This window comes from Urocitellus parryii, chromosome 7 (genome assembly GCF_045843805.1).
Source record: "Urocitellus parryii isolate mUroPar1 chromosome 7, mUroPar1.hap1, whole genome shotgun sequence".
NCBI classification, from domain to species: Eukaryota; Metazoa; Chordata; class Mammalia; order Rodentia; family Sciuridae; genus Urocitellus; species Urocitellus parryii.
The window spans coordinates 128,536,230-128,562,647 of record NC_135537.1 but is presented as its reverse complement, the minus strand read 5'-3'; the positions used below and the strand labels follow the sequence as shown (position 1 = coordinate 128,562,647).

The window sequence follows — 26,418 nt, the reverse complement described above, 5'->3', positions numbered from 1 at the left end:
AAGCAGTCTCCCCACAGGTGACACCTCTCCCCCAACCCCATCATCTCCATTGCCCATTTCAAAATAAGAAAGAGTCATAGATCTTTGGTATCAATCAAAGACCCTGCCAAGGCATATACATTTTGAATTCTTTCTCTCCAAATTACAGAAGGAAAGAAACACTTGGCTTCCTGGTAAGAGAACTCTAGTCACTAGCAAGAGGCCCGAAGAGGTCCAGATCTGTTTGTTTTGAGGAGAAGTGGGAGGAGAAAATGAAAGAGAGAGACTTTAAAGTGGTTTGTTGATTTAGGGTATCTCAGAAAGTTATGTTGGAAGACTATTTATAATTTGCCTGAGTGCCTCTCCACGTCCAAGGCCTCCTTTGAGGCCTTCCTGATTTCTTATTCCATATGCAAGTATCTACAATAAAGCGAGGCCCATCTTATGGGTAGATTTTGGGGTTGGCCAACCCTAGCTGGTACCTGCTCTGCTCAATTGTGACAGTCAGCTGACTGGTTGGAGGAAGATAGACCAGTGGGGTTTGGGGGGAACAGACAGACCAGCTGATTGGTTGGGAGACAGAGATCAGCTGATTGGCTGGAAGACATATAGATCAGCTGATTGGTTGGGAGACAGACAGATTAGCTGATTGGTTGGGAGGCAGACAGATTAGCTGATTGTTTGGGAGGCAGACAGATCAGCTGATTGGTTGGGAGGCAGACAGATCAGCTGATTGGCCAGGGTAAGACAGACCAGCCAATTGGTTGGAAAAAGAAGTCATAAACCCTTCCAAAAGAATTTACAATCAAAACTTCAGTTTTGAGATTTTTAGGGTCCATGAGTTGGGGGATAAGATTTGAAACTTCAATCCTGAGTGTGTTTAATGCCAATTAAATGCTGCCAGGGTTAAATAGGACTTGGAATGTATGTACATTTTAATGGAAAAATAGAAATGGGATTACAGCATACATAGTATTGGGGGGTCTGCTTTTATTCTCAACAAGTTAGTCAACATCTTTTGACCTAAAGAACTGTTTCTACAGTATTGTTTTTAATAATTGAATAGCATTCCACTGAATGACTTTGCCACAGTATACTGAACTATGTTGGATATTTTAAATGTTCTGGCATTGGTTGAGAATTAGGAGGAAAGAACACCCTTGTAGCTGAATCTTTGCACAGCCATAGTTACTTATCAGGATCGACTTAGAGGAATGGAACTGCAGAACAAAAGGGTCTTCTGATGTTTAGCCAACTCTGCCCCAATTTTCCTCAACATCCCTGATATTTTCATTCATTCTTCTTCTTTTGTTTTTGCCAATTGGGTGGCAAAAGAAAGCATTCATTCTTTAGTTTTGCATTTGCTTTATTACTAATGAAAATGAATATTGGGGGGCATTGCTCAGTCATTCATGGTTCTTTTTGGATGTACTTGAATCATGTGCTTATTTCTATTTCCCTTGGTGTGGCTATTTTTAAATATCATGGGTTTGATGTATTCATTTTGGTCACAATTGTTTTAGCTTGTTATTTATGTTTCATTATTATAGGGGTTTTAAAGCCACATAAAGGCTTTAAATTTCATGCTTTCAAATCTTTATGATTTGAAAAATCTTTTCTTTTTTAACATTGGTGATTGATCCCAGGGCCTTATGCATGCTAGGCAAGCACCCTACCACTGAACCACACCCATAGCCCCCAAACCTTTGTAAATCTTGATCACTTTTTAGAATCATTTATTTATTTATTTATTTTTATGTGGTTCTGAGGATCGAACCCAGTGCCTCACACGTGCTAGACAAGCACTCTGCCACTAAGCCACAACCCCAGTCCTCTTTATCACTTTTGCGTTTGGGATGTGTTTGATAACTCTTCTCCAGTCCAGGGTGATGTAATTTATTTTCTTCCACTGATTTCCTGACCTTGTTTTCCACACTTGAATCTTTCATCTATCTGCAAGTTGTTTTATTTGAGATGGGACTTCATTTGGGTGTTTGGTGTGCCTTTTTTTTTTTTTTTTGAGATGAAGTTCTAACTCTTATGAACTGTCAATTATCCTGATACCACTTATTAAATGTCTGAACTCTTTCATCACTGATTGGCAGATGCTGTTTTGTCATATAATAAATTTTTAATATTCTGTTTCTAGATATTATATTTTGTTCCATTAATCTATCTATTCTTATACCAATAGGTGCTAATTTAATTACCATAGCTCTATACTACCTTCAAAGACCTAGTAAGGGAAATATCTCATTTTTTAAAATATATATTTTTTAGTTGTAGATAGATACAATACCTTTATTTTATTTGTTTATTTTATGTGCTGCTGAGGATCAAACCCAGTGCCTCATATGTACTAGGCAAGCACACTACCACTGAGCCACATTTTTATTCTTTTTTTAAAAAAATATTTATTTTTTAGTTGTAGTTGGACACAATACCCTTATTTTATTTATTTATTTTTATGTGGTGCTGAGGATCAAACCCAGGGTCTTGCACATGCTAGGCAAGTGCTCCGCCACTGAGCTACAACCCCAGCCCTCATTTTTATTCTCTTTTAAAAGAATACGTTATATATATATATATATATATCATGGTAACTGCACAAATAAATGCTATTTCTTTCAAATAGACTCAATTTGTTAAATTTTAAAAAGATCTGGTTGGTATTTTGATTAGAATTGCATTTATTTTTCTAACACTTGTTATTAAAATATTGATTCAATCCAGCAATATGTCTCTTCAATTATTTATCTTCAGTATAGTTTGTTTTCTCTATGTAGCTTACTCATATTTTTATTTTTTTCATGATTTTAATTGCTGTTATGCTTTTCTCTCTATTGCATATCCTTATCTGTTGATACCAATATATGGGAAAGCACTTAAGCTACTTGTTTTCTAGTTCTGACAATATTCATCCTGGTGATTCTCTTAGACTTCTCTTGTTTGAACTCTAAATCATTAAAATGTTATCTTCTCTTGATGAGGAAATATCTTTATTTATGTCTTTTTTGCATATGCAAAATAACTATAAGTAAAAAGAGAGGCAACTGAGTTTAAAGGAAGTGCCTCTGGTACTTAACCTTGGGCTGTTGCCATATTTAAAATACTTCCATGGAAATAGTTTCAATATATTGAGAGGTTTTGAATATCCGGACTGCATGTTGAATTCTACCAAATGTTTCAGAGACATTTATTGAGATGTTATACGACTCTGTTCCTTGGAATATCACTGTGAGGAATGATAATATAGGGCTACCATATCGTATTTGATTATGTTTTCTCTTGCTCTATCATAGTTTTCTTAGACTTCATTTGTATGTCTATAATAGTATTTTCGATTTCTGAAGAATCCATCCTTTTCAGACTCCATATGTAAAAACCTGGACAGTACCAAGTCCTCATGCACACTTGCATAGTGACCATCAGCCTGTCCTTTCCCATCACCAACCGTTCTCCCATGTTAACTGTTAACCCACATATGCCAATTTGCTCCTGGGGCAAAGAGAACAAGTCAGGATCTCTAGTCAATATTCTGGGGACTTCTCTGGTTGACCTGAGCCAACCTGGAGATCCCTTTGCTACCTGGAGCAGAGGCCCAGGTGAAGTGCTGGGGTCTTCTTGTCCTGAACACTTGCTCCAGCTTCCCCTAAAGATTTCTCCTCGGGGTTCCTTCCACACTTACTGCTTTAGCTTGTGCAGACTCAGGCACCTGATGTTGTATTTTCCATGAAGGTTTTGACCAGGGCATGGGCAGAAGTGAACTAAAGGTTAAAAGAACATTTCAGAAGAGCTAGAAGCTTCCTGACCACACAAGCCCTGCTCCTTGTGCTCAACACTCACCTGGGGCCTTGAGTTCAGCATCGATGAAGGTAAGCAGTTCCTGGTAGATGCTGCAGTAAGGAACAGGCCAGGTCAGGAATCGGTGATAGGTTCTGGCTGCCTTCAGAAGGAGATCTGAGTCTGGTGGGAAGTGTGGGGTCTAGGACAGACAAGGGGTAGCAAGAGAGATGCAGGTGAGAAAAAAAAAAAAACTCACTGATATTCCAGGACAGCTTCTTCTCCCTTTCTGGAATGTTCTACAAAGGATGATCATTTCCAGGGAGCAGTGTGTTGCAGAACAAGATTAGGAAGAATGAGAAATGAGTTACAGGGAGTGAGTCACAGATGGGCAAGATGGCACCCAGGGCCTTGTTTTGACCAGACACAGTTTACCCAAACTTGAGAGAGCCTCTCTGCAAAGTTGCCACCTGAAGGTCATTGTACCCTGTGCATGGTTGCCACTTATTTTGGAGAAGGATCTTCCATCCTGTAGTTAAACATCCTCACTACAGGCAAGTGTTTATGCTTTGGGTAGAATGAATCCATGTACACGGTTATTTTGGTCACCAGTCTGGTGAATATGAGAGATGATCACACTGGGTGAAAGTGACCACTGGGGTCAAAATTGAGGTGGACACAAAATATCTCCATGGAATCTCTCTTGTGGTTGATGAATACACTGTCACAGCAGTTCCTCTATGGAAGCCCAGAGATGCCAGGCACAAGGATAGCTACAAGGAATTACTAGAGGCCCCTCAAGATGGCAGCTCTGAAGACATCAGAAGGTCAAACTCTATCTCAAGATAAAAACCTAGAGTTTCTCTCTCTGTTGATCCTCAGAGGAGTGAGCACTGTGACCCTGACAGAAGTTGCTCATCCTTATCCTTCCTTCTCCTCTCCTCCCTCTCCTGCGTGGGCCCATGTGAACTTACACAGAGGACAGTGGAATAGAAGAGTAGAGCCAGTGGGGTGAGGAGGTCATAGGTACCCTTCTCTTGGACCTGTGGAGAGGATGGAGAGGTCAAATGCAGCATTCTCATGGCCCATTCTGGAACTCAGAGGGGTTGGAGGCACAGAAAACTCTCCCACTCTTTCTTCTGTGCTGGATGAAATTTAGACTTTTCCTTCTCTTTACTTTGGATAGATGATGCACCTGCCACAACTCCTATTCAATCCCTTCTACCAAACTCTGCCCTGTTCCTACAGGAGTGTTGGTCCTCTTTATTTGGGTTTATAAGTCCAGCACCTCAGAGGCAATTTAGTGCTTAGGCTGGCTTGCTTGGGATCACAGTATGAAAAGCACCAGGTAATGGTAATGCCAGAACGGTAACCTTAGATGTCTTGATAAATGAAGACTTTCTTTTTTATAGAGGGAGCCAACTGAAGAAAAATCACATGTTTTCCAAATTCAATCATTCACTAAAAAATAAAAATAAAAACATAAAAAAAGAGAATTCTTTATAAAAGAGCCAGAATCCTCCTTTGGGATTCACAGATGTTCTGGAAGCCTCGTCCAGCTCAGCCCGGCATGCATTCCTTGGTCATAAAAGCCATGAACTGTCAAAGGAGGCCTCAGTTTCCCTTCCCAAATGGCCTTCTCTTTCTTCTCTTCTATGCCTTTGTTCTTATGGGGTCTTTTCAGAAAAGGGATTGGGTTAAGCTTCCTCCCTCCTTTCTAGTCTATTGCTGGACTTACAAGCAATGTCAGTGCCAAGAGGCTTCAGCTCAGGTCTCTGGATCCCCTGTTCACACTAGAGAGAACACACCCCTTTCCAGATACCCTCAATGCATCAGCATCCAGACATAAGATTTCTCAATTCTACCACGCCAAACCCAGAGCTCTGCCTTTGATGGTGCTAGGGGACACCCTCACCTCTCGGGTTTTCTGCAGGATCTGCTCCAGGAGGATGAGGAAGTGGCCCGGGTCCCTGCTGACCAGCTCCTGAAGGCTCCAGCAATTCAGACACAGCCCCGCTAGAAAGGGAGTAAAAAGAGGCAAGTGATCAGCTCAGGTCTCTTCTGGCCACCCTCAGTCAGGAGCTATAGAGAGGGGGGATCTATACTGGGACATTCTTCTCTTGGGGATGGCACTGGAACATTCCTTTCTAAAGTGAGACAGCCTTCGTGAGCACGCTGAACCAATGTGCTCCCCTACCCCATCGAGACATGATGACCCATTTCCTATTCCTGCACAAGAGGCTCAAGAGCACAGATTGGAGACATGGGCTGGGATCCCCTTAGAGGCCAATGGACTTGAGGTCACTCTGCCCCTGCACCTCTGGGGAGCATTGGTGCTCCATCTCCCCTGCTTTCCTGCAATGTGTGCTGGTGCCGATGAGGGTGGAATAAATAGAGTCAGTCACTGTGGAATAAATAGAGGAGCCACAACCAGCTCCACCCTAAGACCCAAGAAGGTATCTGTGACAATCATGGAGTTTCCCTGAACTGCCTGGTAATGGAACCCAGGAAGGGGAAGCTAAATTCATTCATAGCTCAAAAGCTATAATGAGCACTTTGTTGCTTTAACTTCCTCAGACTTTCTTAGTTGGTTTGTCTCTGTTTCCCTGAAGTCAACAAGGGTAAACCCCTAAAAATGAAATGGTGTGGTCACAGGAATTAAGGGCGGTTATATGTCAGGGGTTGGGGAAAAGGAGATTAGGAAGGGTGGATGTGTATTGACAGTACATTTCATGGAATTTAAACTCCATGTCTCCTTATGTGCATGGACTCCTTCTAAAGGCCAGGAGATCCCTAAACACAGGTTTTCGTAGAACTTGCCAAAGTCAGATCTTTTCACATTCTTTGACTTAACAATGCTCCTCAACTCTGCAAGCTTAGGCCCCATCAAAACTTGGGCAGTAGGCAAGAAGGGAAGTTTTTATTTTACTGACCACCTACTATGTGCCAATGTGATGCTACTTTGCCTTTGCATATATTATCTCCTTTGAATGTCCCAAGCACCCTTCAGAAATGTGAGTCCTGTTATCATCATTCCCATTTTACAGATAAGATAAGTGGAGTCCTGAAATGATAGGTAGCTTGCACAAGGATGTACAGCCAATTAAAGACAGTTTTAATGCAGATCGGTCTAATTCTGAAGGCCAGGGATAAGCTCCATGGAGGTGACATTGGAGTTGGGACGTGCATGAGAAGGAGCCAGCTATGCACATTCTTAGGGAAGAATTCCAGGCAGCAGGTGCAAAGGTCCTGAAATGGGAAGAAACCAGGTGTGTTTAAGAACCAGCAGGGATCGATCTCATAGAGTAGGTAGAGAGGCAAGCAGACACAGATGTGAAAAATCTTCACTAGAATAAGGAATTCTTACAACTAGGCACCAACCACAGAGATACATGTGCCCCAGCCTGCAGATTCCCCAGTTCTCAGGCCTGGGAAGCAGGGAGCATAGAGGCCTCTCATCCTTGAAGCTCTGCTGAGTTTCTCCCTCGTTCTACAGGTTGGAGGAGGGTAGGGCTGTGGAAGGAACTAGAAACAAGTGAGCAGGAGAATCTGGGGGAGAACTGCCTGTGAATTCCTGGCTGCTCTTTTGGAATCAGTAGCTGGGGTGTTTCTAAGCGATTCCAAACCTGTGCTTCTAGCACATGCTGAGGAAGCGAGATAGCACCTGAGTAGGATGAGGAAGCGTCAAGGGAGAAAGGAGACAGAGCTGCATGCTGCAGCTCCTGCCCAGGTGAAGTCTAGGGATTTGCTCAAGTCACACAGGATCTGAACAGAATCCGAGGCAGCTCAGTGGGAGAGCGCGCTTGCCCAGCCCAGATGAGGCTCTGAGCGTGAACCAGAATCTGCCAGCTTCCATGCTTGGCCCAGGGCTCAAAACCGCCTCTGAGGCCCCCCTGGGTCCTCAGAACACCTCCCCAGCTCCCTCAGCCCTACCTGACCAGGAAGTGGTGCTGCGGCCCAGGCTGAGTCCATGCAGGCAACGCTCCAGGGCATGCTGGATGCGGTCCTCCGTGCACGTCGTGGCCCCTGGCTGCATCCTGAGTCATTGCCTGTGTGGGGAAACAGATGCCAGGTCAGCCTGTTGAGCCCCCGTCTCAGAGAATACGAGGCTGGTCCCTGAGTCCAGCAGGGCAGCACCCGGCCCAGGAGGGCACTCCAAGTCCAGTGCGATCCGCCCACTGTAGCTCGGGGACTGTGTGGGCACAGCTCTAGAGGCCTTAGTGCGGCCTCCAGGGCAGAAACAGTGCCATCAAAACTTGGGTAGTAGGCAAGAAGGGAAATTTTTATTTTATTGACCACCTACTATGTGCCAATATGATGCTACTTTGCCTTTGCATATATTATCTCCTTTGTTCCAAGCTCCCTTCAGAAATGTGAGTCCTGTTATCATCATTCCCATTTTAACAGACAAGACAAGTGGAGTCCTGAAAGGATCGGCCACATCTGAGCAGCAGGAGCAGCCACCCTGTGACTGAAGAGCACAAAGGCATAGGAAGTGAAAGGCCAAGTGCCCAGGGAATGCCCACACCACGGCCAGACCCTAGAGGTAGGGGGTGCAGACTCTAGGGCAGGAGGATCTCAACAAGAAAATCCAAATCACTTGGGGGAGATTTTCTGAATTTCCAGGCCTGAATCCCCCCAATCCTACAGGGATGGGGGTGGTCATAGGATCTCCTTCCACATGTGGGGTGTCAGGGCAGGGAATGTCCTCATACAAATCCCCATTCCCATCCTGCCAACCTCGGCACGGGTCACGGGCACCTGGGTCCTCTCTGCTGTCACCCTGTGTTTAGACATTTTTTTTTCTTTCCTTTCTCTGAGGCTTCACGATGTCACCAACTATCCAAAGTCCTTGCCTAGTCCACCTTCCCTATTCTCCTGGGAGGAGGGGACTTCAGGGGCTTTAGTATCGCATGGGGAACGCAGGGCCCCCAGCAGGGTCAGCCCAGAGTCTTGGATTCGGGTGAGGGTTCCCCGAATCCCTCAGAGGACATGACATGCATTTTGACACCGTGATTCATTCGGGCTCTGGTATCCAACAGGCCAGGACTCCAATCTGGACTCTGATGTTGGCTGGTCGTGAGATTTGGGGCAAATTCTTTAACGCTTTCCAAACCTCGGTTTGCTTATCTATCAAATGGGGATGATGATGATGATGATGATGGTGCCAATCTCTCGGGGCTGTTGGGAAACTAAATGTCACAGTGGATGTCATGAGCTCCCACTGCATCAGGCTCTCATGCTATATATAGTTCTTTGCAGGGGTTGTCCCCGTGCCTGGGAATTTCATTGCATTCAGCTCTTTGGGGTAGATTTTGTCACTGGCCAGTCAGGCCATTTCATGGGGAAGCAGGGGAAGTGGCAGGGCCCGTTCTGTGGATCTGGGGACTGACCAGGAAACCAGAAGAGGAAGCTTAGAGCCCAGAGCTGAGCCATGCAAATGACATGCAAAGAGATGCAAGCTCCTAACTCAGGACCGCAGCGTTCCGATCATGGAGTCACCTCGTAGGCAAATCTTTCTACTTCTCTAGCCTGGTGGGAACCACATGCCCAGGAAACAAATAAGCCCTATTGTGAGGTGTCGAGCATCACTCCCTTGATGTCCCCAGGGGGCTACGCATTATGAAATGTGGATGGTACAGTGATGGACACATAGAACCAGTCTGTCATTGATTTCTTGACCAACTACTATGTGCCACGGATACAGCACTGAACAGAGAGGCCTAGACATTCTGTTTTGACTCAGACATTCACAGTTAAACAAAGAAAGAGGAGACCCCGTAGCACAGTGAAACAGGCTCTGAAGAAAAGATATTTCTGGAAGGAGGCCAGATGAGAAGGCCACTCCTGCTTCTTGTGGGTCTTGGAAGAGGGACACGTTTGCTTCTGGGGAAAATGAGGGGAAGAGTATTCCAGAAAGAGGAGATAGCATGTCAAGATCTGGGTGCAGGGATCAGCGTGCCAAGGACCTAGACCCAGGAGCAAAGAGGCTGGGGTGCTGGGCTGGCCTCCGACACAGCCTGAACTTCCAGGTCTCTGAAATTCCAAGTCCCTAAACTTCTAGGTCCTGTACCTCTGCTGACAGCCAGAGTGGGAAGGGGTTCCTTCAAGGCCAAGGTATCAGCTGGACTTCTGTCTTCCCAAATTGTGGCTGAGGTCCCACTCCAAGGACAAAGGTGCTACCTGCCCAACATTCCAAAGTCCTCAGAGGCATAGTGGACTGTGGGGATGGGGGATGTAATCACCCTAGTGGGCTTGAAGGGGGGTGTTAGTCCAGAATCAACAAAGAGACACCTGCATCCTGTCATTATGAGATTAGGAAGATTAAAAACAGGGTTGTCCGCCACCTTGGAAGACCCTCCTTTATCCCCCCCCCCAGAGCCAAGAGCCAGGGAGTGGGGGCTTTAAGAGAATCCCTTACACAGACTGGGCTGCCCACCATGTGAGGGCATGGCTCTTCAGATCAATATCTACTTAGCAAATTTGCTCACCAGCTCCTATGCTACCTGGAGAAGGGGCAACTTGTATATCCACTGTAGGGCAAGTCAAAGATGTGAGTTCCTCATCATGGTGCAGGAGTGAGTACCAAGAAAAAGAAAAAAAAAAAAAAGGTGCATTTGAACAGTTTTTGCTGCTACTTTACTCCAGAGGGCGGAGGGAAATCCAGCAGTCAGAGTCTGAAGCTGGATCCCCTTTGTGGGGTGCTGGTGGAGCGAAAGGAACAGGTGAGCAATTAGTAGCACAGAGAAGTTAAACAACTTGCTTAAGGTCACACAACCAGGAGGTGGACAAAGCCAAGACCCAAACCCAGGGAGTCTGGGTTCTTCCAGTTCATGGTAACGCTGCGTTGCAACCATCACCGTCCACGGTCCCTCAGATACAGTTACTAGAAAAACAAAAGCAATTCCCAAATTGTCCCAAGACAGCCTCAGGTCCTTTTGCACCCCAACTCAATGACCATGAGTTTGCTTTAAGAGGTTCAGAATCGCAGGATGCAGGGGCGCACACCTGTAATCCCAGCTACCCTGCAGGCTGGGGTAGGAGGATCACAAGTTCAAGGCCAGCCTCAGCCATTTTAGCAAGGCCCTAAGCAATTTAGTGAGGCCCTGTCTCAAAATAAAAACTAAAAATAAAAAGGACTGGGAATAGAGCTCAGGGGTCAAGTGCCACTGGGTTCTATCACCGGTATCCTCCCTCCCCCCTCAAAAAAAAAAAAAAAGAGGTTTAGAATCTGCCAGGCGTGCATGGTGGCACAAGCCTGTAATCCCAACTACACAGGAGGCTGAAGCAGGAGGATGGCAAGTTCAAGGCCAGCCGGTGCAAGTTAGCAATACCCATCTCAAAATAGAAAAGGGCTACAGAGTAGCTCGGTGGTAGGGCATTCCTGGGTTCAAGTCTCAGTAAAATAAAATTAAATAAATGAATAAATAAAATGCAGACTCTCCGTTGCTGGGATCAGGAACCCCACTGTGTCTGTCTACACCAGCTGCTGAGCTCAGCGCCTGAGAGAGACCCAGAGCTCCCAAGTGTGAGCCAGAGAGCAAACACCCAGCAGTCTATGGTGGCATGAAGGGGCAGTAATGACCGTGGTGGCATGAAGGGCCCTGGTGTCTCTATCCTGGAGCATGGGGCTGAACTATGTGAGCTGGGGGTCAAGTCATCCTCCACCCAGCCCCTCGCGTGATGGACATGCCACGAGGCAGGCAGGCATGAGTCACCTGTGTGTCCCACATGGTCATGATGCAAATTAATTCGAGACACAAATGACACTACTTCTGCCACACCCCTGTCCTTAAGGGCGCCAGAACGCACTGTCCTAGAGCCGCTGCTAGCACCAGTCCTAGAGGACAACAGCTATCCGCCCCCCCACCCCAGGGCCCTCTCTGACACCTGCTGGCCCAGCCTCCCTCCTGTCCCACGTAATGGGGAAAAAAATCAAGGCCTCCTCCGTAGAAGAGCTGGATACCCTCAGGACCCCGGGGCAAAAAGTTCCTGAAGTGCCAGCCTCCCTGGCATCTTGGGGCCATCAAGAGCTTGACCAAAGAGCTCAGGGTCAGGACTTGCTGGGGCTCTGAGCTTGGGGAGCCGGAGGGAGGGTGGGAAAGGGAGCCCAGTGGAGGGCCCTCTCGGCTGAGCTGTGGCCTGGCCCTTGGCACACTCATTTCCTCCTGGTGAGTCAGCCGGTCATCACTCATTCCTTGTGACCCGTCCCCTCTGGCTCTGGGGAGGAAGTGACAAGGGAGGACGGAGGATGGGATTCCCCTCTCTTCAGGATGAAGCCTCTTTTCAAAAGTCCTGACAAGCAAGGCCCGGCCTTGCCCTGGCACCCCACTCCCACCCCCACCCACCTCTTTGAAGAGGAGCCCCCCTCCCCCATTGTGAAATTCCAGCTGCTGCCGGGAATGGCCCCCAGCACCACCTCCAGGGGCAGTGTTGAAACATGGAACCACGGAGCCTGCCCCACCTTAAGTTCCTCTTCTGAGCCAGCACAGAGGACTCGGAGTCCTCCTGACTGGGCACCCTGAAGAGGGCAGATCGACTTGGCGTTGGGGGGTGGGTTTGCCGCTCTGCTTCTCCCGCCCCTTCACGGGTTGACACAACTCCATGAGGTAGGCCCAAGGCTGGTCAGAGGGGTGGGCTCTGGGCCGACTTCCTGTGGCAGCCCCCACGAGGCAAAGAAGAGGGCTTCTCTTTTTTTGGGGGGGTGTCTTCTCAAAGTGCTAAAGAGGGAGAAATTGGACCATCGACATCTCCTAGGGCAGGAGGAATTTCTGGCCAGCACCTCCCACTGCTTTCTTGGTGTTCTGGAACATTCCAGGTTCATGTTTTACAGCTCTGGTCCCCACAGGGAGCAGGGGACCAAAATGGATCGATCTATATATTAAAAAATGAATGGCATTATGAATGAGGTCTGTAATCAATCACACTGAAAGAGATAGGGAAGAAAATGACTGACCTAAGTAACCTCAGGGTGGTCAGGGTTTGGAGAGGCGGTGACCCCCAAAGCCCTGCTCATGCAGGAATAGGCAGAGGGAAAGAATGATTAGATTCTGAGAGCTAAGACCTAACAGGTCCTGGTTTGAAAGGACACCTACAGGAGGCAGGGGGGTCCTGGCTGGAGGAGGGGGGGGGGTCGCTGGGGACATGCCCTGAAGGGGTGCATCTTCCTGTGGCCCCTTTCTCTTCTCTTCCCTGTCTCTTCTCCCTTACTTCCATGAGGGGAGCAGCTTCCTTCCCTCAAATCCACCCCGCCCCCCACCGTTGTGTTCTACCTCACCCTGGGCCCAGAGCTATGGAGTCAGCCATCTGTGGACTGGACCTCTGAGCCCCATGAACCCAAATAAACCTCCTCCTCCTCTAAGTTGTTCTCGTCATTATTTTTGGTCCCAGCCGCACAAAAACTGACTAAATCAGGTTGACCTATGTTGACTGGGTGAAGACAAAAAGAACTACAGACAAGTCTGATTTCCTGACAGTCAAAGCTAGACACCTGGGTATCCTCAAAGAAGTGCTACTCCTGCCTGGGTCCCCTGCTTTCCCCTGCCACCTGCCTCCCAGCGTTACAAAATCTCTTTAGTCTCTGCTGTGTCCTTGCTGTGTTGGAAGTGAGAATCATTTCTACTTGGGTCGCAGAGGAGACTCCACCTGAAGCAGAGAAGTCGTGTGTTGGAGAGTGATCGGAAGGGGTGCACGAGGAGTGACCTACCCCGCACTGAAGCGGGTGGTATGGCTTGGGCTGCATGTCTTGGCGCCTTTGTGTCTGTCTCCATGTTGGTGTCACTTAAAAGGGCAGGGAAGGCAAAGAGTGTACCTGAGATTTGCAAGAGCTCGGGGTAAAGCACAAGTTAATATACGGCAAATTGTTAGAATAATGTGTGGCACATCGTCAGCATTCAATAAATTTGATAAATATTAACATGATCAGGGAATTTTCTTAACATACACATTTCTGCTGCCCAGCTCCAGGTGTCTTTTGGATTGTGTTAATAAATAAAATACTCCTTGGATGATTCTAGTATACAGGTTAGACCTGCAAGGTAATATTTTCTGCTTGCTATAGTTTGGATGCTCTTGTGGGTATGTACACCTGTGCATGTGTGTGGTGCTTGGGACTGAACACAGGGCCTGGCACATGCTGATCACGTACTTTATCACTGTGTTATATCCTCAGGCCCAATAGTTTGGAATCTTGACCATTCCCCAAAGGCCCATGTACCAAAGGCTTGTCCCCCCAGCTTGTGGTGCTATTGGGAGGCTGTAGAACACAGGTGTGTCTCTGTGCATGTAAAATAGTGTCAGTCAGTATGCAGTTACTGTGATAAAATACCTGAGATAAACTATTTATAAAGAAGAAAGGTTTGTTTTGGCTCACAGTTCTGGAGGTTTCAATCCATGGTTGAATGGGTTATTGCTTTTGGGTCTGTGGCAAGGCAGTTCATCATGGAGAGAATACGTGATACTGTCCACCTCATGGCAGTCAGAAAGCAAAGAGAGGGTCCCAATATCTCCTTCAAACACAGTCTCCCAATGACCTCACTTCCTCCCACTTGACTCTACCTCCTAAGGTTTCCACAAAAAATTATAAAAACTAAAGATGTGTTGGGAAAAATTTCTCCCCTTACAATAGTATCAAGAGGAATAACATTAAAAAATAAACTTTAAAAATATGCAAGATTTTTATGAAGAAAACTTTTGAGAGACACAAAAGAAAGCAAAAGCAATTGGAAATGCATATCCTGTCATCACATAGGAAGGTCTAATATCATAGAGAATTAGTTCAAAAAGAGTAAAGATCAAAACATAAAAACCTAAAACCATAAAGCTCTTGGATATGGGGGAGAACTCCGTCACATTGGATTTGTCAATGATGTTGTGGATACGATAGCAAAAGCACACACAGAAAAGAAAAAATGAACAAATTGGACCTCAGAATCTGAAACTCTGTACTTTAAAGGTTTTAATCAACAGAGTGAAAAGGCAAGCTACAGACTGGAACAAAACATTTGCAAATCATTTATCTGATAAACATCCATAATATATAAAGAACTTCTACAACTCAACAACAAAATCAAAAGACAAAACAAAAAACAACAACAAAAAAAATACTTGATTCCAAAGTGGACAAAGGACTTGGATATTTCTCCAGAGAAGATATACAAGTGGCCAATATGCCCATGAAAAGATGCTTTTCATCACTAGTCATCAAGGAAATACAAATCAAAACTATAATGAGATACTGTCTTACACCCACTAAAATGGCTATTATTAAAACACAGCAAGTAAAGTGTCAGGATGTGGAGATGTTGGAACTCTTGTGCCCTGCTATTGGCACTTTGAAATAGTGTATTAGGTATAGAAAACAGTAGTTCCTTCAAAAATAAAAAATAGAATCAGTATATGACCCAGCAATTCCATTTCTGGATATATACCCTCAAAGAACCGAACAGGTAGTTATACTTCTCTGTTCATAGAAACATTCTTTCAATAGTCAAAATATAAACAACCCAAGTTTGCATCCAAGCTGAATGATCAACAGAATGTGATATATCCCTATAATGCACAATTGTTCAGCCTTTAAAAGGAAAAAGGAATTCTGACACGTGCTACCACATGGATGAACCTTAAGCAATTTGTGCTAAATTAAATAAGCCAGTCAAAGAGACAAATGTCAGATCCCATTTATATGAGCTCCCTAGAGTTGTCAAATTCATAGAGATAGCAAGTAGACCGGTGGATGCCAGGGGCTGAGGGGAAGAGAAAATAGGGATTTTTTTTTTTTTTTTTTTTTTTAGTGAGTACAGGGTTTTAATTTTGCAAGATGAAGAGTTTTGGAGAGCGGGTTGCACTACAATGTGAATGTACTTAACTCTACTGAACAGTTCATTTAAAAGTCATTCAGGGGCTGGGGATATATAGCTCAGTTGGTAGAGTGCTTACCTCACATGCACTAAGGCCCTGGGTTCAATCCCCAGCATCATCAAAAACAAAAGGTGGTTCAGATAGTAAATTTTATAGTATGTTTATTATAATAAGGTTTTAAAAGAGTTAAAAAAAAGTAATGAATTTGTATATTTGTGATATTACATAAAAGTATCAATTCTCTATAGGAAGGAAAAAAGGTGGGAAGAAAAGAAGCCAGGCAGGCTATTTCTTTTTCTTCTTTTTTAAATTTATTTTTTAGTTGTACACAATACCTTTATTTTTAGGTGGTGCTGAGGATCGAACCCAGGGCCTCCTGAGTGCTAGGCAAGTGCTCTACCACTGAGCCACAGCCCCAGCCCACAGGCTGGCTCTTTCTGAGTGGCTCTTCTATGTCAGGTACTATGCTGGGCATTTTCACTTGATTACCCAGTTTAATCATCATAATCACCCTGAGGCATGATCATAGTTGTCCCCTAATCCTGCTGTTGAGGGAAGATACATTACTAACTTGCCCAAATTCCTGTGGTCCTAATTCCTATGGCCTAAGCTGGAAGAGCATCTAAAGATGGCCTGACTCCCAAAGTCCATCGCCTTTCCTACACGCTATTTATAGGAAATCATTTCTGTCCTTCTCTAGACACTCAAAGGGCTGACTCTGCTGTTTCGTCTGTGTGCTACAATTTGGGGCTTTCAGGAAGATGTCTTGCACAAAAATGGCCCAAATTTCCATTGCTAGTGATTCATTCTCCATGGGTTGGCGCTGCTCACTTCCCCTGTCCTGGTTTGCTTTTTTAAGATATAAGATTCTTGGAGAGACCTTCAGTCACCAAATGAATCTATGACAGCAGGAACAATGGGCCGTCACTGGTCAATGGGTGGGCTCCAAGACCAGGAGTGGGAGGAGATGTGAACAGGTGGGTGGTGATGGTGTGGGCTCCGTGAGTTCTAGGGTGGTTCCCAATGAGTGACATCGTGTGGTTCAAGCCCTGAGCACTGTACGTGGCCCTGGGTCGGTGCTGTGGGTGATAGTGTGTTTCTTCTTTCCCTCCTGTGGCCATAGCCCATTATTCTTGGCCTTGACCACAACTTTGGTCTCCCTGGGCCTTCCTGCTATTGGCACTTTGAAATAGTGTAGCAGGCATAGAAAACAGTAGTTCCTTCAAAAATAAAAAATAGAATCAGTATATGACCCAGCAATTCCATTTCTGGATATATATATATATATATATATATATATATATATATATATATATACCCTCAAAGAACTGAACAGGTAGTTATACTTCTCTGTTCATAGAAACATGAACCCTGGGTCCTTCGCTGGAAAAGAAGGAGAGTCGAGAAGTGGGCAAAGACTTGTCCCTGCTCCCTCGTCGGTCTCCCTTTCTGTACCCCTCCTCTTCATCCCCTCCCTCCCCACACCCCAGAGCCCTGTGACTTCCAGATACTTTACCATCAGAATAATTTTGGGTCTGATCCACTATCTCTTCCCTTAGACAGCTTTTCTCCAACCTAGAGTGATCCACCATTCCCCTCATTCATCTGACAGCCATGATTGCTCTCCAACTTTGGCAAATCCATCTTCTTTAGTCTCCATTTTTCACTCTCTTTAAACTCTTGCCCAATTATATTAGAAAAATCTCCCACCTTCTTCTCCATTCCATTCATGAATAGGGCTGATCTGTGTAAGCAAAACCACCCTAACAAGAAAAGAAACCATCCAGACTCGTGAACAAAACTGAAATCAGATACTCCTCCTGATACCAGGCCAGGTGTGGTTTTTACAACTTTTTAATGAAGCAGACACTGATTTCAAGAGTCCCTGTCAGCCCGGTCTAGAACTTTCCGAAACCCTTAAGGAAGTTCATTTACTATGACATGCGGGCATGAAGCATGGATGCCATCTCTCCCAGATTCTCTCTAAATATGTTCTATATGTGGGGAGAGAGGAGAAATAGACATTTGTGTTGACATGAAAAAGATACACAGGTGCACATAATCCAAATTGAAAACCAACACTGGGAGCCAAATGTGGTGGCACCTGCCTGCAATCCCAGCAACTCAGAAGGCTGAGGCAGGAGGATTGCAAGTCCCAGGCCAGCCTCAGAACCTGTCACAAATTAAATTAAAAATAATAATAATAATAATAAAGGCTGGGGATATAGCTCAGTGACCTTGGGTTCAATTCCCAGTACCCCCAAAATAATAAAATAAAGAAAAAAAATAGTAATAATAAAATAAAGGAAGAAAGAAAAAACTAACATTGACAGGCCAGAATCAAAGAGCAACATGATGTCTGAGTCAGGAGGAAATGGACTGAGGAAGACCCAGGCTTCCATTCAGGACAGACTCTATAGAAGTTGGGAGGAGACTGCATCCAGGCTGGCTAAAGTTTGGCCCCCACGTGGGTGTCCACACTTCTTTAATACTGGATCTGCTTTTGTTCTTCTTTAGTAAAGACTGATGGGTTCCACCTGCTGAGATGAAAAACTCTGGGGAAAGGACAATTGGGGAGGTGAAAACATGAGTTCTGCTTCATCTACGTTGCACCCCTCTGACCCCCAGTGGGGATGTCAGGGCGACAGCTCTCCATGTGGGGGTTCCTAGGATATGGTGGTCAGTGAGATGGTGAGTCAGCCCCAGGGCATGCCAGGTTCAGAGGTGGCCCATGGAGCATCCACAAAAGGGCACGGAGAAGATGAGGCTTGTGAAACAGAAGAGTGTGAGGTCACAGCACTCAAAGCAAGAATGATGCAAGGAGGCAGTGTGGGGTGCCCATGCAAGATCTCCAACACCAGGCAGAGAAGTGGCCCCTGGATCAGGTGACATGGGGACCAGAGGACCTGACGGCAGAGGCTGAGGGCGATTGCAAGGGGCAATTCCTTTGGGAGTTTTGCTTGAACAGGGGGTCGGGGGGTTGGGCTTTATGAGTTGCCCCAGTATCCTTCTGTTAAAGTCATTTTTTGTTTTTCTTTACCTCGTTCCAGTTCATTTCTGGCCATCAGGACCAAAAGAACTGTAAGATGTTTCCAGTTCTTTTTTACATCTTAAAAAAATAAAATTAAAAAAAACTATCCCGTGTAGTTACATGGCAAAGTATCAGCAGCCATGATCTCCAAGAGGCAACATTTTATATAATTTTTTTTCTATAAATATTTTTACAATAATACACATTTTATAGCTTATTTTTAAAAATTACACACGTATTATGTTAAGTATAGAAAAATTAGAAAATGATTCTGGGAAATTGGACTAGGTATACTTTTCCCTCTTCTTCCTTTATAGTACAACTACAAACCCTGGACATGGTATATAAAAACAGACCCAAGAGGCTCTGAGAGGTAGAGAAAGTGGACGAGCCAGGGACCTTGGGAATAAGGAAGGTTCTCTTTTTACCTCCTATATTCCAACTTGGAGGGGAAAAAGCTAGCAACCTGGACAAACCAATGGATGCAGAGAGAAAAATCTGACTCCCTGTAGCTAAAGAATGAGGAAGGGGGCAGCAGAACGAGAGAGAGAACTTTCAAACAGTCGCTGCTGTGTTCCAGCCAAATTCCACAGAGAAGACTGTGGTGTCAGTAAAGGTCCAGAGGAAAACTAGACTTCCACTCCGCCAGCCTGTGACGAGGCTCCCCAAGTTCCCGTTGTGGGTAACTGCCTAAGAGCCAAGTAGGGGTTAAGCCTTTTGTCCCCACTGGTAGTAATGGGCCCCCTCCCACCCTATGGTGTCAATAGACACCAGACCTGGACTTCCAGTGGGGAGCCTGGAATTCCACCTGCTACCCCAGACAGTAGTTGCCCTTCCCCAGTTGAGCTGATATCATCAGATGAAACCTGATGGACAGTCAGGACTTTCACTACTGCCCAGACATAATGAGATCACCCCCCTCTCACCACCACCATGGTAGTATTGGAACAGTAATGGCGCACTCCTAACCCTTCTAGCTGGAGAGGTATCAGTGGGGACCTCACAGGAAGTTGAAACTCCCACTCCACCCAGTCGTAATGAGGATCCCGCCCCCATGTCAGTGGAAGTTGAACATGGAACTGGAACTTGTACCCCCACCTGGCAGTAATGAGGCAATACCCTCCACTTCCCCTGTCTCAGAAGCATCAGAGGAAACCAGGTAAAGCAAGTGTAAGGTTTAAGTAAGGTTCAGATCCTCATAATTCTCACAATACCCCAAATGCCCATGTTCCCATTAAAAATAACAAGTCCCATCAAGAACAAGGATGCTCTCAGTCTGAATGAAGACAGTCTATAGAGGCCAACACCCAGATGACAGATGTTAAAATTTTTAAAGCAGTTGTCCATCAGAAAAAAAAAAAAAAAACAACAACAACAAAAAACTGACAAGGAGCAATTATAAAACTCTCTGAGCACAAAGGAAAAAAAACAGGAAAATCTCATCCAAGAAGGAAATTATATAACTGAGACATAAAATAGCTGAAGTGAAAAATGTAATGGAGGTCAAGAGCAGAAGGTAGAGGGCAATGAACTTGAATGTTCTCTAATCTGAACAATAGAGAAAATCGACCAAAGAAAAACAGAGCTCCAGGTACCTGTAGGACTATGACAGAAAAGGTCTAATAGTCACGTCATTGGAGTTCTAGTAGGAAAAGAGAAAGAGGGCAAGACTGGAAATGTACTCCAAGAAATATTTGGTGAAAACCTGGTAAATCTGGCAAAATACATACACCAAGAGATGCAAGAAGCTGTGTGAACTACAAATAAAAATACAGGTGGAAACACTCACCAAGACATCTTGTAGATATACTTAGGAAAGTTAAAGGCAAAGAAAAAAATTGAGAAAGCAGCAAGAGAGAGACAACACCATACCATAGAAGAGAAACGCTCTGAACACAAGTGGAGTTTGCATCAGAAATCACAAAGGCTAAAAGGAAGTAGAATAACATTATAACATTTTTCAAGTGTTGAAAGAAAAACAAAACAAAAAACTTGTCAACCCTGAAGCCCAGAACCAGCAAAAATATCCTTCGGGAATGAAAGAGAAATCAAGACATTTCCAGATAAAGGAGATCTAAGATAATGTGTTATCTGTACACCTACCCTAAAAGAACAGCTAAAGGAGATTATCTATTATCTAAGCAGAATTGGGATGATCTTAGAAAAATCAATCTTGGCACATGAGGAAGAATAAAGGTAGGCCAAAAATCTAGATAAAATTTGAGTCTTCTAAATGATGTTGGATGGTTAAATAAAACAATTTGATGCTATCTGATGTGGTTCTAAATGATTGCATAGTTCAGACAATTATATTATAAATGAGGGAGAGTACAGGGAAATACAGGAGAGTAAGGTTTTTATATTTCACTAGAACTAATGTCAATAGACTGTTTTAAGTCATGTGTGTACATGATAATACCTAGAGGAACTGCTCCAAAACTATATAGAGAAGAAATATAGCAAAATATTATAGATAAAATCAAAGTGAATTTTTTAAAAGTCCAGAAAAAGAAAACAGAAAAAAACAGGGACTAAAAACCTAGAAAGCCAATAATCAAATAGCGGACTTGAGCCCCGGCCTATCGATCATGATGCATGTCAAAGGGTTGGAGATATTAATTAAATGACAGAGATTGGTAGTGAATGACGAAACATGAGCCAACCTTGTGCTGACAAGAAAATCACTTGAAATGCCATGATACAGGTGAGTTGGAAGCAAAAGAAAGGGAAAATGAATCTTGCAAACACTCATCAAAATAAAGCAGGCATGACTATGTTGCAAATGCAGTAGACTTCAGAGTAAAGAAAACTACCAGAAACAGAGACAGACACTATAGAGTAAAACAAAAGGGTCAATTCCCAAAGACAGAGTCATCTCAAGTGCATTCACATCACCCACAGCAGCAAAATATGTAAAGGAAAAACTGACCATACGGCCAGCCACAGGGGTGCAGGCTTGTAACTCCAGCTACTCAGGAGGCTAAGGGAGGAGGATCAGGAGTTCAAAACAGTCTGGGCAACTTAGCAGGACCCTGTCTCAAAGAGAAATTTTTAAAAAGGAGGAAAGGGACGAGGAATGTAGCTCAGTGATAAAGTATTTGTCTAACATGTGTGAGGTCCTGGATTCTATCCCTAGTACCACAACAAAAGGAAAGGGGGGGTGGGGAGTGGACCTGAGAGTATGAAAAGAGAAATAAACAAATCCTTGATTATACTTGGAGACGTCAACAATCCTCTGTCAACAATTGATTAAAGAAAATGAATGTTGATGCAACTCACCACCCAACAACAGCGGAGTACACATTCTTTCCAAGTGCACCAAGATAGACCATCTCCTGGGCCTTAAAATGGTAAGATAATTGAAATCATGCAGAGTGAATTCTATGACCACCATGCAATCCAATTAGAAATCAATAACAGAAAGATAGAAAAGTTTCCAAGTATTTGGAAACTAAACACGCATGTAAATAATCCATGGGTCACAGAGGAAATCTCAAGGGAAACCCAAAAATTCATTGAAGGAATGATAATACAATGTATTAAAATTTGTGGGATACAGCAGTTACACTCCTGGGAATTATCACAGAAAAATCAAAACTTATGTCCACACAAAAACCACACAAATTGGAAACCATCCAGATGTCTTTCAATGGGTGACAGATTCAACAAACAATGACAAAATTATAGAAACGGAGAGGATATTGGTTGCCATGGATTAAGGAGATGGTAAGGGCAAAAGGGAAGTGGGTGTGGCTATAAAAGGGCAATATGAGGGATCCTTAGTGTGACAGAAATTCTGTAACTGCCTATATCAAGGTCAAGGTTAATATCTTGTGATGTACTACAGCTTGTCAATATGCTACCGTTGAAGTAAAGGGGTAATGAGTTCATGAGACCTCTACTCTTTCTTACAGCTACATATGAATCTGTGACTCTCTCAAAATTTTTAAAATATAATTAAAAAACAAAAATTAGGACTGGGGGTGTCGCTCAGTGGTAGAGAACCTGCCTACTTGCCTGTAAATTACAGGTGCACACCTGTCATCCCAGGGGCTCAGGAGGCTGAGGCAGGAGGATCGCAAGTTCAAAGCCAAGCTCAGCAACTTAGGCATTTAGCAACTCAGGGAGACCCTGTCTCTAAGTAAAAATACTTTTTTAAAAGAGCTGGGGATATGTCTCAGTGGTTACACACCCTTGAGTTCAAACCCCAGTACCAGAAAAAAAAATCATACAAATCACATTTAAATATATTTATCTTATTAAAAAGGCCACATTCAAGAATCCGTCTGGAAGGAGTATTTTCTCCACTAGAGGGGAAGGAGTAATTGGCATTGGACAAGGTTTCTGTCCATAAATAACTATAAGACTAGTCAAAACTTGTGAAGCGACTGTTTATGGACATCGGAAAGCAGGCAACACAGGAATCCTACCTCTGAGGGAAGGGAAATATACAAATAGAGTGTGCCTCTTGACTTCCCTGGTTTTCTGCTTCAAGTTATTTCCCAGAGCATGGAACACAGGGACAGAACCCAAGTTCAGTACAAAGGTCTTTCTGAGCTGAGGAGATAGAAACCAGAGTTCCAAGCTCCTGAAATGGCTAGAATCTGTGGGTCCAGGAACTAGAAAATATGAAAAAAAAGAAGAGTTCCAGAAATCTGCAGAGGGGTTCTCTGGAGACTTCAGCTGAATCCTAAACTGCATGTACAAGACAAGATCTTATGAAGACTGGGAAAACCTGCTCCTGGGAAACCTTGAGTTAAAATAGAGATTCTAGAAATTGCATGGCGTCGGGAGCCATTGGATTTCCAGTCCATCAGAGTTCAGAAACATCGCTGGATACCTCAGGCATTGAATTGAGACTCTAGAGCAACTCCAGCTCTTGAGTAAGGGCAGCTCTGCACACATCCTAAGTAAGCTTTAAGAAATACTTCAAGGGATCATAGATTCCACCTATAAATCAACTACCCGCCAAGAGTAAAAATTAACATTCTTTAATGGAGAACAGTAAAATCCAGACTCTCACCAACATGGCGACCATGATGCCCAGAATGTGACTTAAGAATGAATAGACAGATGAAGATGAGAAAGGTAACTCATTTCTCAGAAAACAATTCAATAGAAATAAACCCAAGAATGGAAGATGTATTGGAATTAGGAGACAAAGACTTAAAACAGCTATTACAGATAAAAAGATTTCGAGGAAAATATACATCATGAGTTAATGAGAAATCTCAGAGGAGAATCAGGAAGATGAGAATCTTTTAAAAGGAAGTCTAGATTGGAGATATATGGGAAAAGAAAAATTCATTGGATGGATGGAACAAAGATTGTGTATTGCAAAACTAAGATTAGTGAATTTAATATACAGCAATAGAAACCACTCAAAGATTAAAAACTAAAAAGAGATATTAAAATATATGAATGGAGCCTAAATGACTTCAGGGCACAATCAAAAAGCCTAATGGGTATGTGATTGGTTATCTCAAAGAGGGGACAAAGGGAATTCAACACCCGTTTATAAAAACTCCAGTAAGATAGAAATAGAAGAGAACTTCCTAAAAGTTCAATAAAGGTCATCTATGAAAAAATCTATAGTTAACATCATAATGAAAGGTGAAAAGTGAGTACTTTTCCTCTAGTATCGGGAACAAAATCTTCTCTCATCATTTCTATTTGACATTGTACTAGAGATCATAGCCTTCGTGATGAGGCAATGAAAAAAAATAAAAACCCCACAAATTAGAAAGTTGATTCTCAGATTAAATGACTATATACACAGAATATCCTGAAAAGTCTATTAAATCTATTAAAAATGATCATAAGTAAGTTTATCAAGTTACAGGAAGCAAATTCAATATAAAAAGTTCCATTGTATTTCCAAATATTAGTGATTACCAATTAGAAAATGAAATTTTAAAAATATATCATTCAAATAGCATCCCCCAAAATAAATTCTTATGAATGAATTTAAGAAAAAAAACCACGCATAACTTCTACATTTAAATCTACAAGCCAGGCTGGTGGTTCATACTTGTAATCTCAGCAACTTGGGAAGCTGAGGCAGGAGGATCACAAGTTTCAGGCCAGCCTTGGCCACTTAGCAAGACCCTCAGCAACTTAGTGAGATCCTGCCTCAAAATAAAAAACAAAAGAGGCTGGGGATATAGCTGAGTGGTAGAACACCCCTGGCTTCAATCACTAGTTCTGAAAACAAACAATAAAATCTACAAAACATTGGAAAGGTAAATCAAAGAAAAAAATGGCAAGAGATACCATGTTCATGGGTCAGAAGACTCAATATTATGTCTGTTTCCCCCAATTGATCTACAGATTTAATGTGATCCCAGTCAATATCTCAAGAGATAAGGAAGGAAGGAAGGAAGGAAGGAAGGGAGGGAGGGAGGGAGGGAGGAGCTGATTCTAAAATGTACATGGAAATGCCAAATATTTATAACAGTTAACCAATTTAGAAAAGAAGGACAAAATTGGATGATTTTGTGCCACTTCACTCCAAGATTTGCTCTAAATCCACATTAATGAAGACAATATGGTATTAGCAATAGAAAGACAAATAGATCCACATATCAGCCCAAAAGTTCAGAAAGGATGAAAACCAAAAACAGACCACTATTGACTTGGCTCACTGATTTTCAACAAAGACACCAAGGCAATTTAAACAGGAAAGGAAAATCTTTTATCAAATGGTATTGGAACAACTGGACATCCATCTGGAAGATATTGAACTTAACCCATGTACCACACCACACAAATTGTCAATTTGACATGGATTAGAGTTCTGGATGTTAAAAAGCTAAAACTAAGGCTGGGGATATATCTCAGTAGGTAGAGTACTTGCCTCGCAGACACAAGGCCTGGGTTCAGTCCCCAGCAACACACACACACACACACACACACACACACACGATAAAACTATGAAGTTCCTAGAAGAAACACAAGAAAATATCCTCATGCTCTTGCACGAGGCAAACATTTCTTAGGACACAAAAAGGATGAAACATAAAAGGAAAAAGAACTCATAAATTGGAATTCATCAAAATTTAAACTTCTGCTCCTAAAGACACCATAAAGAAAATAAAAAAGCAAACCACAAGGTAGGATTCAATGATACAATATTCACAATGCATACATGGGACAAGCGATTTCTATCCCAGCACTAACAGATATTTCACCAAAGAGATGAAATGGCCAATTAACACATGAAAGTAGGCTAATTCTCATTTGTCATTAGAAAAATGCAGATTTAAAACCAGGAGATGACCCAACACTAAAGTGTATCAAATTTAAAAGATGAACAATACCAAGTTTATAAGGATACGGAGCCACTGTATATTACTGGTGGAATCATGAAATGGGACAGCATTAAAAATTGGTTTCACAAAATTGAACAACCACCTACTGCTTCAACCCAATAATTCCACTCCCTTACCAACCAACCCCCTAAAAAGAAACCATATGCTGAGGAAATAATGTTCACAGCAGCTTCATAAAAGCCTCACACTAGAACCAACCTGATTCATGAGTAGAACAATTAAAAGTACTTGATATATTTATATAATGGATTACTACTTAAGATGAAAACCAAAAACATGGTGTATGAATAAAGAGGAATATAAAAAGATTGCTGGATGCAGTGGTGAGGCCTGTAATCCCAGCAGTTTGGGAGGCTAAGGCAGGAGGATTGAAAATTCAAGGCCAATCTCAGCAATTTAGTGAGGTCCCAAGCAATTTAGTGAGACCCTGTCTCA

At 43.4% G+C, this 26,418-nt stretch overlaps 1 protein-coding gene across 1 annotated transcript in view; it reads right to left on the bottom strand.

Annotated features, from left to right (window-relative positions):
- The window catches only part of Pik3r5 (phosphoinositide-3-kinase regulatory subunit 5), a 73,908-nt gene that overhangs the window by 17,913 nt on the left and 29,577 nt on the right, over positions 1 to 26,418 (bottom strand). Inside the window, exons 2-5 of the mRNA XM_026390622.1 lie at positions 7,696 to 7,811; positions 5,678 to 5,778; positions 4,737 to 4,805; positions 3,826 to 3,964 (exon numbers count right to left, since the gene is read on the bottom strand). Of these exons, the coding sequence (XP_026246407.1) occupies positions 3,826 to 3,964; positions 4,737 to 4,805; positions 5,678 to 5,778; positions 7,696 to 7,798 (412 nt within the window). The 5' untranslated portion in view covers positions 7,799 to 7,811. The remainder of the gene's footprint in view (positions 1 to 3,825; positions 3,965 to 4,736; positions 4,806 to 5,677; positions 5,779 to 7,695; positions 7,812 to 26,418) is intronic.